The 13,393-nt window shown below is 39.3% G+C and overlaps 2 protein-coding genes across 2 annotated transcripts in view; one reads left to right on the top strand and one right to left on the bottom strand.

Moving 5' to 3' along the window:
- LOC139947061 (uncharacterized) overlaps positions 1–13,393 on the top strand; it is a 98,690-nt gene that overhangs the window by 41,027 nt on the left and 44,270 nt on the right.
- LOC139947060 (uncharacterized) overlaps positions 7,823–13,393 on the bottom strand; it is a 35,977-nt gene continuing 30,406 nt past the window's right edge. Inside the window, exons 2-3 of the mRNA XM_071944886.1 lie at positions 10,665–12,173; positions 7,823–8,495 (exon numbers count right to left, since the gene is read on the bottom strand). Coding sequence (XP_071800987.1) covers positions 8,244–8,495; positions 10,665–12,140 — 1,728 coding nt within the window. The 5' untranslated portion in view covers positions 12,141–12,173 and the 3' untranslated portion in view covers positions 7,823–8,243. The remainder of the gene's footprint in view (positions 8,496–10,664; positions 12,174–13,393) is intronic.

Below are 13,393 nucleotides of genomic sequence, written 5' to 3'. Positions count from 1 at the left end.
TTAAAACAATATATATCACTACATTGCTGCAGGGCGTAACTCTGGACAGAGAAGCACCAACACTCTGCTGTGGGTTTGGAAATCAATTATTAGTTGAACACCTGGGATTCATGTTCATTGTGCTGATAATTGGGGAGATCTGTTTAAGCACTGAATGGTTTCGCTTAGCAGACTCGGGTAACTAGTAAGAGTATTTGGGATTTGAGGCATTGCATGTTGAGGTATTGATATATATTTGGTTTGTGGTGATACCATTCGTGTGTCTTCATGCCAGGTAGATTTTGTTTTTTTAGAGAACAATCTTGATGTTTATTCTACTAGTATGGAGTTGATGCTCGGATAGCGGGAGACTTTTCAGTTCTGATAAAAAAAAAACTGTCCTACTTTTTAACTACATTGATGATTGTATTACCTGTGGGGGGGGGGGGGGGGGGGAGTAGAACCGGCTGGGACTACTTTAGTTTATAGAGGAACGTTATTAACTTCACTACCATGGAGTGAGTTCGTTTCACACTACCTCCATTTTGAACCGTGTTGAAACGTACACCCGGGTCCTTTTCGGTTCAGCCTTGCTTATTTTCGACACGGATGACAAGCAATATTCACACTGGTCTTTATGTGAACTGGCTAATGTGTGAACCGATAACGGTTCATGCCGAAAAATGCAATTTCAATCCGGATTGAGATTTTCAACCCTGATCCCTGCCAGGGTTGATTTCAATTCGGAAAACAACATTTTAGAAATGTGACAACAATACGGACAAATACAACGAAGAATAAGACACTTTGAGAATCCAGTCTTCCCTTCACCCATACAACAATACAATTTTTATTTTCTGTAATTTCCTTCCCAGTGACGATCAAGTCATTTTCACACAACCTTTTAACATCAAGGGAACAAGTTAAAACCTGTTCCTTGTGAGACATTTACATAACATTTTAATAATAATGAGGAATACAGCTTAGCAGCCAAAAATAAATCTACATCATACATACAGACACTGTACATTCAATTGCCTATGACTGCCATATTTAGTTACTTTACAATGTTTAGAAATTATTTTACATCCAAAATATATATATTTGTATGTCTGTTCGTTGTCGATATAATATAATTAATATACTAGTTATCTACTGCTATGATATACTTTATCTGTGTGGTTACAATCTGAGGGTTTGTGACGTACAAAATGATGTACACAATTCATTACCTTTAACAGAGCAGGGCCCATTTTCATAGAGCTGCTAAGCACGAAAATTTGCTTAGCATGAAATATCTTTCTTGATAAAACAGGATTACCAGCCAAATTTCCGTTTGTTGCATATTGCTTGTGACTGGTATTCAGCTAGAGCTGTTGTTTGCTTATCCTGAAAATCAAGTGGAAATTTGGTTGGTAATCCTGTTTTTATCAAGGAAGAAATATCATGCTAAGCAAACTGTTGTGCTTAGCAGCTCTATGAAATTGGACCCTGCTTACTCTATCTGATTGTACACTGTTAAAGTTCCCTGAAAGTAAACCAATCTGTGTATGTTCTGATGTATTAAAATCACCTCGCAGTGTGTGGGCAGCTATGCTCTGACTAAGATTGCAACTCTTCTTTTTTTTTTTTTTTTTAAATAACTGTCACCTTATTTGGACGTCTTTGACATAACTTAAAGCCCTCGGACAACATTTGTAATTGTCAAAGGCTAATATCAACACTTTATGTTACCCATCATACATACACACGATATAATAACCTGTGAAAGTTTAAGCAATAGTCAGTCTTCAGAATCACAAGGAATTAGTTAAACACCACCACAAGTGTGTTCATTGTTTTCAAACTTCAGATTTTAGACACGCGAGTTCAAAACAAGTTTTTGGATTTGTGGTTCAAAGCTACTCATTTTGTTCTTTTCTCAAAGCGTACTGTGTTGCAGGAGAAAAGATAATTCAGGGAAGTTTTCCCCAGATTCAAGATGTAAGGTTAAGGAATTTTTTTTAAACATTTCTAGCTTCAATCTTAATGTTGATTTTACCCATACACCGATGTGTGTAAGCACTGTATACTGTACTTTCCCAAGTTCTGTGAACAAAATCACAGGCGTAGCTGTTACTCGGGCATGTCGTGTGTGATACGAACCCCCAACCTTTGCTATTCTATAGCAGTGTCTTACCACCGAGACCACCGAGATTGCCTGATAGCTAGAGGCAGTTCGAAACCAAAATTAATATTCTGTATCCCGATGCAAATCTAAAATCTATTCACTCTTGCCAATGTTTAAGGCACCCTTTAAAAGTCCTCACTCATCAATTGCAATTTCATGTGCCTTAATTGCGGCGGACTGTTTGTAAATGCACTGGAAATAAGCAGCCAGATTAATCTTTTCCACGCTCTCTATCCTGAATCAATCTGAGCATAGCTCAAAATTGATCCAATGTTGATGAAATTGTCTCGTGTTAATAGCCGGCCGGGTTGTTTTATCAATGATGTGTGTTAAACCCGAGACGATCATGGGGCCGATTTCACAAAGATCTAAGATTGATCGTATACTTGCAAATCAACCGTAGTCGCTAAGTAAAGTGTGATGCCACAATAAAAATCACTACAGTGACACTGAAAATTTGTCTTACGATGTACTTTGTTGCTTTGTGAAATTGGCCCCAGGGGTGGATTTCTCTTAGCAGGACTAGTTTTATCTCGAGTTAGGATGAGTAACTCGTCCCAACTTGGGACTAGCCTTAAGTTTGTGATATCTCCTAGGACTAGTCATTTACCTTACTCGTTATGAAATCGATCCATTGGGCTCGAATGTGGTAAAATTTAACAAGACTGTAAGTCTTGTTTAGCTCAAAATTTTCACCGGACCAACATTCATTTCACAAGACCAAAATCTTAAAAAGAAAGAGCTTTTAACAAAGTTAAACAATGTACGTCTTAGTTTTTTTTAAACAATCACTAAGTGAAGGGTTCTCTTAGATGTTTTGGGTCACCATTTGCACTCATCCTTGTTCCTCAATTCATATAACGAGGCCGTGTCCTGGATAAGCCCCATGTCATTCTAGTTTTTCAAAGCCTCAAAGAGAGTAATTTTTTAATATTTCCGCAATGCATACAGAAGCGTGAACACGCATTCTGAGATCCAAAGTTAAAATCAATTAATTGCTTTAGGAGACGTTTCTAACTTCCTCAATCCCCCTTCCCCCATAGTGTGATTTAATTCTGACTCATCACCCAGCCTTTGCATGTGAAATGAAAGTGAAATGAAACCCCTCTCGCTAATTGATTCAATGTTGTATTGAACAAGGGAGGATGCAGCATAAGTTTTAGGTAGAGAAATAGTTATTCAGTACCCTGAAGAAATCTTTGTTTAACCCATATTGATAAAAATGATAAAATGATTACTTGGTAATGAGCAATTGAGAGCTGTTGATGGTATCAAACATTGTGAGAAACAGCTCCCTCTGCAGTAATGTAGTAAGAAGTAATTTCTCACTTGTATAAAAATAAGACTCCTGCACTGATGCCTTTTAATTAGGCGTCTGATGAAGGTAAACAAATTTGCGCATTAAGGATGTTTTTTCTTTCATTATTCTCTTGCAACTTCGATGATAATCGAGTCAAAATTGTCACAGATTTGTTATTTTATGCATGCACCTGTTTATTCGGATACACCAAGTCCTAGGAGATATCCACCCCGGTGCCTTTAATATACAGTACTCATCAACATTAATTGGTTTGACACGCGGGACCTATATCTGGAATATGCAGGAAATATTTACCAATCCCTGTAGGGGCCAAGTGGGGTTTTCAGTTCCGTTACAAGTATGCCAACTTTTTCTATGGTAAATTCTTATACAGATACAATGTATGTTAACATAACAATTAACATTTATAAGGCGCTATTCCATCAAGATCATAGCGCACTAGAAAGAAATTAACTTGGAAAAAGGTGAGTCTTAAGGACTTTTCTGAAAACAGAAAGAGTAGTAGATTCCCTAATGGCAGTTGGGAGATTGTTCCAAATCATTGGCCCAGCCACACTGAAAGCCTTTTGACCTAGAACTTTGCTCGGGGAACATTCAAGCGAGTGATGTCAAGTGTGGACCGAAGAAATCGTAGAGGAGTGTAATGTGACAGTAAAGTGGTAATATAATGAGTTGTAGTTTTGTTAAAGCATTTAAAAACGAGAAGAGCAATTCTTAAAATGGATTCGTTCTCTAATAGGTAGCCAATGAAGTTCCCAATTACTGGGCCCAATTTCATAAAGCTGTGTTTTAAAAGCAGAAATTACTGCTAGACAAATTTCTTTGCTAAGCAAAAATTGATTAGGACACCAGCCAAAACAATGTACATGTGTAAATGTAATGTAATTTTGGCTGGTAACCTATGTATGTTAAGCAATACTTTCCTGTGCTTACAGGCCTTTTTTAAATTGGGCCCTGGGGTCAATTTCACTCAGAGTTGGGACTAGTCAGAAAAGCCCTAATTCATAGGAGAATTTAAAAACTTCAGACTAGTTCTAAGTTAGGATGAGTAACTTGTCCTAACTCGAGATAAGTCTAGTCTTAACTCTTTGCGAAATCCACCCCAGGACCCAATGAAATGGTGCTGCTTTACATCTAACTTGGTATTTACAGTGCCTGTAGAGCGATATATTCTGCTAGTTGTGGGGCCATTCAGCAACAACAACAACAAGTTCACGTTTTATCTGTTTTCCCCCTTGAAATTGTGGCCGGGTGGGTTTACAAAATTTAATTTAAGACCTTGCGTACTCGGTAATTCTCTTATTAAGGAGCATTTTATTTATTTTTTTTTGGAGGAGCAAGGTATTATCCTTCCATCTTAAAAAAATGAAATCTGAAATTCCATGAACTGAAAACTTTATTGTATTGCACATCATAATGTACATGTATTCATATTCGTACATATTCTAATATACATGTATATCTATCTACATGTACATGCAGTGAGATATCAACTTTCTTTGTTTACGTTGTATCTGTAACATGAACCAAACCAGGACATGTGGATTGGTCAAGCTCTTTGAATAATTACTGTAAAGAAATAATCAAATACTTAAAGGAACATTACACAATTGGTTTTGCTAACAAAGCAGTTGCTGGCAGTGTCAGCACTTTATGCAATCCACCATATACATTTACTGACAAACCTTTAGAAGTTTGAGATCGATCGGCCACCTGGGTCACAAGGAAATAGTGAAAAACCGAGTACACACTTTGCACGACATTGAGGAAAAAAAAAAATGAACAAAACGCTCACTGAGCAATAAACTCCAAATTGGAAATTTGTTTCTTATCAAGTATGACATTTCAGACCGAAATATGTTTTGCTGTCATCATCATTAGACCATGTAAGTTTGGTGTAAATCTTGTGATCTTTTTGTAATGTTCCTTTAATATACAGAAAAGGTACAATACCATTTAATACATTTAGTTGATTCACTGTTACATAATTGAGGCAGCCACAGTGATTTACATTCATAATCTTTATAATTAATATTTAAGTTCTATTGTAGGATTTTTTAAAAACACAAACAAAACTGAGGTAATATTGGCTAAAGCTTTTAATACAATCAGTGGATTTTGTTGGTTGTAATTTCGGTTGTAATCATTAAACTATTTACATAATAAATAATTAAAAGAAATACATTCAAAAAGGTAGGTCACTTTGTTTAAAGACACTGGACACTATTGGTAATTGTCAAAAACCAGTCTTCCCACTTGGTGTATCTCATCATAATTATGCATAACATAACAAACCTGTGAAAACTTGAGCTCAATTGGTTGTCGAAAATGCGAGAAAAAACACCCTTGTCAAACGAAGTTGTGTGCTTTCAGATGCTTGATTTCGAGACCTCAAAATCTAATTCTGAGGTCTCGAAATCGAATTCGTGGAAAATTACTTCTTTCTCGAAAACTACTTCACTTCAGAGGGAGCCATTTCTCACAATGTTTTATACTTTTAACAGCTCCCCATTGCTCATGACCAAGTAAGGTTTTATGCTAATAATTATTTTGAGTAATTACCAGCAGTGTCCAGTGCCTTTGAGCTTAATTTGTTGGTTATAAGTCAAATTACAAACAGGCCTGGTACTTAAAGGTAATGGAGACTTTTGTAGCGCAAGTATGTGTCTATTTAGAAGCTCATTGCGCATGATAGCTGAAGTCATGAAATAAATCTCAAATGACAAAATGTATTGACTTTTTATACAGTGATGGGGGTAGTTAAATTTTAGTCAAAAAATCAAATAAAATTGAATAACATTTTGGACCTTTTATTATATTCCTTGGACCATCTCTCAGCTTGTAAATAGCACAGCACAAGAAATGATCAATGCGCTTCAAACAATGTTACCCCTGGTCACTAGGCCATTTATTTCATTCCTTAATTCATCCCAGCCCCCTAGGCAATACGCAACCTGTGCTGCCAAGTATGCAGTGCACCAAGCTGAATCAATCACAAGAACCATCTCTGCACTCGCAGTACCACTGAGTGAACTGAAGCAATTAGAGTGAAGTGTCTTGCTCAAAGACACGAGTGTCCCAACTGGGATTCAAACCCACACCCCGATGACTCTAGTCTCCTGAACTTGAGTCCGTTGCACTGGACCACTCGGGTCAAGTCACACCATACTTGATGGAGGCTACAGATGTTATTGCCTCTACGTCCCTGGACATTACCATGGTGCCCCAAGTAAACATACCAGCTATTTCTACTAAGTCAAGCTGCAAGGGTGTATGCCGCAGCTAGTTGTCCAACAAAACATTTCAAATGGCTTTCACCAAAACGTTGGTGAATAAAAGTTAACCACTATCAACTGAGAGAATTTTGTCATTTGATAATGTATTTCTTGACTTTATAGTACGTATAAAGCAGGTTTCTTTGCATTATTGAGGTGCTAAATATGTCAGTTTAGAGTCATTTCTAAGCAAACTGGTGTAGACAGGTGGACAAAAAATGAGTTTCATATTGGGGGGGGGGGGCATGACATGAGAAAGTAATGTGCTTTGGTAGTGACATTTCTGGCACATGTACAGTAATTATTTATATCCGTGTAGGGCTGTGCCGTTACTCTTACATTTAACTGTTCAAATCAGATTTCGGGTCGACCGTGACAAATTAGAATGGAAATTCCACAATAGAGTGTTAACTGTCTACTTGGGCCTTATCAATCCCTTACCACATCTTTTAAAGCTGTTCTGACATTATTGGTTGGTAACTGCCCTTTGTAAAATTATCTGTAATTGCTATCTCTGTCGTAGTGTTTATTGATGTATGCAAGTGTAATTTTTATGTTACACAACATTTTTAATGGCCTAACGTTTACACCCAAACCGAGTCTTTTTCAAGGACGTGCATTATTATCTGTTGTTAGCACTTTCACAACCCCCGCAAACCGCAATCTATACGTTTTTGTGCGTTTTTATTAAGTTTGGACAAGTAATGTAAGACTTTATCTCCTAAAATCGCAGGCGTGATGCTTCACAGAGGCAACAAAGGCAATATGCCTATATCTCCTTGCCTTGGTGCCCTCTGAAATCGATGGGAGACTTTTGATTGCTAGGTGGCAGCAGAGTTACCAGGGCAAATATCAATTGTTTACGTAGTTTAGAGCATGCGCACAATAATATGCGGCGGTCAGGTTGGTGTAGTGGTGTCTTGCCTCGCCTTCCACCTCTGGGACCTTAGTTCGAATCCCACCAGGGGCACCACATGTATGTGGATTGGGTTTTTCAGTAACTACTGAATGCGTGGGTTTATCCCTGGAACAATTCTCTGAGTTTTCCTCCCACATAAACTGAAATTTGTTAATCATCTTCTCTTCACGTTTGGTCCTGGGCCCAATTAGAGCATTGAGAACCAGATCCAGATTCAGTTTAAAGTGAACAATGGATTTACCTTGTAAGTCTGCTGCCACCTATTGACTTAATGCTCGAAAATCCCCCATTCCATAAAGCATTACAATTTACCCTCACAGAGGTATATTTTCTTACATATCGAGAAACTGTGTTCCCCTCACTTGAACGACGTATCAGTCCTGAAAACATGATCAAACCATAACACACAGTCAGGCCCGATATTGAGGCAACAAAGGCGATTGCTTCCATGCCCCCCCTGGTCAATGCCTTGCTGCCCTTGAAATGCTCCAGTAAAACTTTGTAATTTCCTCATACGAACGAGGTTATCAGTCCTGAAAACTTGATGAACTTTGACACCGTCAACAGTTCAGTTGGATACTATAACGACGGGGTCGTTGATAGCTCCGTCTCGGGTTCCACATTCACGTTTAATTCCACGTTAAACATACTCATACAGCATTCTACCTTGATCTTGGCTGCCTGGATTGGTTGGGTGGGGTCCACAACGGGGATGACGATCGCGTCGACGTAACGCTCTCTTATCTCGCACGTTACACCCTTGATGATCGGGGAGGATTCGTAGAGACATTTCTCTTGTAAGAACCACTGACCCTGGTTGACCTCCGGGAACTGCGTGGAAGATTGAGAAAGTATAATTTAGAAAGTTGGTAGTCAGAGGTGGCAAGCTAGAAAGGTGTTGGATTTTGACTGCTCTTTGTTTTAGACAACCCTACATGTGTGTTATAATAACTTTGATATACACACTAAGTTTAGGGTAAGAGTTGGGGCAAGGGTTTGGTTTTGGGCAAGGGTTCGAGTTAGGGCAAGGATTGGGATTTCAGGCTTAAATAAAGAAAAATTCAAAATCTTCCTTGGCCTACATGTGTACAGGTCTATAGTCTTGACAAGAACAAAATTTGATTTTTTTTTAATCATTACTGTAGTCCCTACAAGGCAAACATCCTGGATGTGTGGGGAGGTTTTTAAATTTTGTACAATCACGCCTCTGTCGTGCACAAGGGTGACGTAATAATAAAACACCAAAACAGCTAAACAAAAGATATTCAAACACTTGCTACAATCGTTTGCAACTTTTCTTGTGTCGTGTCCCTTTTGGCATGTTTGGGTAGTTGTAGTGTATTTATACATTACAAATACCCAAAAGCTAATGCCCAATGACCATGCATTGTTTAGATCCAGCTTAAATATATGACAATTTTCACAGGGTTTTTACAGCTGAATTGGTAAGGCTGAACGTAATAATATCGTTAAGGTGCTGTCAAGATAATACAAGGGGACTTTGCAAAATCTCATGCCACATGCCATAATAACAACCCTAACTGACTTGAACATTGTAAATTAAAGACAGACACGACAAACTGCAAAACATCCCTGTAACTGGACTACACTGGAAGCCATGTGTAGCACGTGGCCTTTCAAATAAAGCAGTCAAGTTTTCAGCCCATAGAGAAAGATTGTAAAACAATGTCATTCGAGCCTTATAGAGCGCACGAATCCACCAATAGGGTACTCAAGGCGCTTGAAAAAAAAAACAAAAAAAACTCGAGGCGCTTGAAAAAAAAACAAAAAAAATTGCAGAGGAACCCCCCCCCCAAAAAAAAAAAAGTATATATAATAATAATAATTATATTAATAATAAAAAAACAGCGCGACTATGTTATTGAATAGCCACACGAGTTCATTAAAGTCTGTACCGTAATATGAAAAAGTAGGCCAGAAACTATCCTAAATAATTGTTTCCCAAGGACCGGTACTATCATGTTTGTTAAAACAAGATGACACCAACATTCTCCATCAATTGATCAAGACACAGAATGTAGCTTTCCGTTTTCAGGTCTTACCCCCTTTAAGATCCTTGTTCTATTTATGTGATATAGTTTGTTTTGAAAAACACAGAGTGGGTTGGTAAATTAAATGCAGATTTAAGCCTCCCCCACACACTAATACTATAGGAAGCCTAGTCTTATGTGAGATTTGGATGTTACGCCTCTGTGCCTGTTCTTGAAAATAGCTTACGGGTGTTCAAGGGTTGGGCCCCGCTGGGCGGAATAGAGGCGGGTATCCTGTTTAACTTCCTTTTGTTGCATTTTGTGTAGGCGGTTCTTCTCTACAGTCCAAAGTTAAATAATTTAAATCGTGTACAAAATTGCATCAGAGTTGAATTCAAGGTATTGACCAATTTCATGATGCAAAGGCGCACGACTGTCATAATGTACTTAAACATTATACTGCCATAATGTACTTTATGTACATAATGTACATAAATTGACTGCCAAAAAAATACATTTTGTATGATAAAATAATTTTCGTCTGGCTGAGCCAATTTTTTGTTCATGACTCGTTTTACTCATTTCTCAAAAACTACAGCACGTCAGCATTAAGTAATATTTGAAAGGGAAGCTTTCTACTATCATTATCTTCAAGCTGTGTGAGTTTAATGTAAATCTGTGGACATTGTGTTTTATGTACTACAAACAGTACCCAGACCCTTTAAGCTGCATTTGGCGTGTCATTGCCGCGGTTAAGAGCACCGGATTCAAGCTCTGGTGTTTGATCAGCAGAGTGTGGGTTCGAGTCCCGGTCGTGACACTAATTGCTACGTAAAATTGGGGAGGTAGTGCTTTCTGCTCTACCAGCCAGGCTTCAGATTGATGATACCCAAGCCTACATCCATATGGACTGTGAAAGGGGTAACCCTGTTTCAGCCCTAGGAGTAGGTGGCAACGGCCTCTGGAATAAAATAATTGTGTGTCTTGCATTAAAAAAAAAAAAACTCACCTGTGCTAACTGTACCAATGTTCCATTGATGGTCTCTGCCAACACTATGCTTGACCATGTCTCCACAGCAGGACACACTTGCATTTTGAACGTTTCTCGTTTCCTCCTGGAGTTGCGTTTAACCCTCCTATGCACCGCCCTATCGGCGTTGGTATCTGATAAAGACTCGTCCTCCCTCGCTATTCCACCCGGTTCATGAACCAGCAGGTGTGATCGATGTTGACGGAGCTGACGTTTTGCGGAACGGTACCTCAATCCCTTTGAGTTCCTTTTACTTCCTCTGTGTTCGGTACTCTCAATACTTCTACTGGTCAGTGAGGAGCCGTCGTAAAAATTCGACAACGTTTGTGTCAGTCGCTGGCTTATCGGCACCTGAGTGCGGCGATGGTGGTGCAAATAACTTTGTAAAGTCCTGGCATGGTTTGATTCGGACCGTTGTGGTTTTAGAGTTTTCCGGGACGATTTATCCGATATGCGATTCACGTTTCTGGTATGAGGTGATGCATCGTCCTCATCCCCTGAGTTTTTGTGTTCGCTAACACTAATAATTTCCTGTGCATTAGGAGCTTCCTCTAGCACAAGCTCTGTAGTTCTTCGTGGTTCTGGCTCAACAGGCTCAGGTTCGGGATAAGTCTCCTCCAAGGCAAGGTCTTTTAGAGGGTAGCTAGAGAGGTCCAGCTTGTGCCCCAGTCTTTCTAGCTCCTGCCTGATCTGATCTATATTCAGATTGGTTTGTAGCGCCTGTTCTTGTAGGTGATTGATATCGAATGAGATCACATTCCTTCGCTTCGTAGTGTTTTCCGTTGTCCTCCTTGTTGTCGTAAAAGTTTGTTCCTCCGCCTTTTGCTCTGACTGTCTGATGCGCTGTTGGTTGACGTAGTTCCGTATGAAGCTTTCTGCTTCATTCCAGTCAGGTGTACCAACGTCGCCTTCACCTTCTCTTATATGAGCTACGTCCTCCTTGACCTGATTCTCTTCCAGACGGAAAGTTTCCTCTTCGAGTTTCTGAATCTGACCTTCCGTCAGATGGACATGTCTTGGTGGAGGCTCAGCGGCAGGGATTCCCCCGAAGCTCTGCTCTCCTTTCGCCAACTTGTCGACTATCTTCTGCCTCGCCAACGGCAGAGTATCTCTCGGATGGAAGAAGTCCTTGTACCTCAGCAGGATCAAGTCCCGCTGATGGTCTTCTAGTCTGACAAGCGTCGTGTGCTGCAGCTTCTCATTCTCAATCAGGATTTGCGGGAAGAGCTCCAATATATCCAGAAACTCTTGGCTGTTGAGGAGATCAACCTGCTGTTGGTTGCTGAGGTAAACGTCCGAGTCACAACTGAGCTGGAAGGGACAGAAGAAGCCACAGAATTTCCTCCAGAAGGCCTCGCTCTTTGGTTTGGACGTGGTCACCGCTTGACCGGGGTGCGGTAGAAAGATGAACAATAGAAGGAGACGCAGAAGAAGTTGGACCAGATGGTGTTGCATCTTAGATCTTGACAGGATCACCTTTGAAGTTATCTTCAAAAGAGGAATCAAACAAAAAGCTCATTGGACATAATGTTAATAATAGTATTAATAATAATATTCGGTTCTTAAATAGCGCTTTATCACACCCCTAGGAGCGTATCAAAGTTTTCAGTATTATTTCCGGCAAGGTATGTGGAGCTACATATTGAAGTATGAAACCTAACTCTTTATGAGACCTAATTTCTTTATAAGACCTAATTCCTTTATGGCGCAATATGCAGTTGATCACACCAGGAACAACGTGGCGAGCCATTTTGGTTCTGGGGTGGATTTCTCAAAGAGTTAGGACTAGTCTTATCTCGAGTTAGGACCATTTACTCGTCCTAACTTAGGACTATCCATGCAATTTGTATATCTCCTAGTCATAAGTTACGACTAGTCCTAACTCTGTGAAATCGACCCCTGGTCTTGTAACAAAACTTCTGGTCAAGTAAACATTTCGAGCTACAAGCTCTGCGATTTTGTGGATTTTTCTTCTCATGGATGTGATTTCTCCCTCTTTTCTCAATTTTTTTAAAAACTGCAATAAAAAAATAAATTAAAATTGCAAAGGAGGGCTTTCAAAACCAAAGATGTAGGAAAGCAGGCTTTTCACTCGGGAAGCTTTCGCGCTCGCAAGCTTTCACGCTTTGCCCTAATAGTTCAGGTTTTTTCAACATCCTATGACATTTTCTTCAGTATTTCACACACTCAAAGTACTTCACCTTCGACCAACAAATTACCGTAACAATGTTTGATTTTGAAACTATTGTTTATAATACTGGGCCAAGATCATGAAAAGCAGCTCAAATTACACTTGATTTATCTCGAACAGGCATTATGACCATTACGAGTTACCTACTATGTAAGTGTTTCTTAAAAGGCTAGTAGCGGGGGCTGCACAATGCAATCGAAGTTGCTCATAGAAAAAAGAAAAAAACATGCGGAGGTGTATAGAGATATTGAGCCCGCAATGTAATACCGCCTGACAAACAATCCAGACTCTCCCCTTGATATCAGCAGAGTGTGACGTCTCAATTACAAGTGAGGACCAATTATAAATCTACGGCTTACAACAAGCAATCACTACCGGTCTATTGTTGTGTGGTATAATCTGGAGACTCCGATATGTTTCATTCTAGGGCAACAATTACGGTTGCAGGGTCGGTAAAGTTCACCTGAACACAATTCAAATAAAAGCTGACACCTTGTGAAAGAATAATGTTTCAATA

Source organism: Asterias amurensis, chromosome 14 (assembly GCF_032118995.1).
Source record: "Asterias amurensis chromosome 14, ASM3211899v1".
Taxonomy (NCBI): domain Eukaryota; kingdom Metazoa; phylum Echinodermata; class Asteroidea; order Forcipulatida; family Asteriidae; genus Asterias; species Asterias amurensis.
This window is presented reverse-complemented; position numbering and strand designations above follow the sequence as displayed.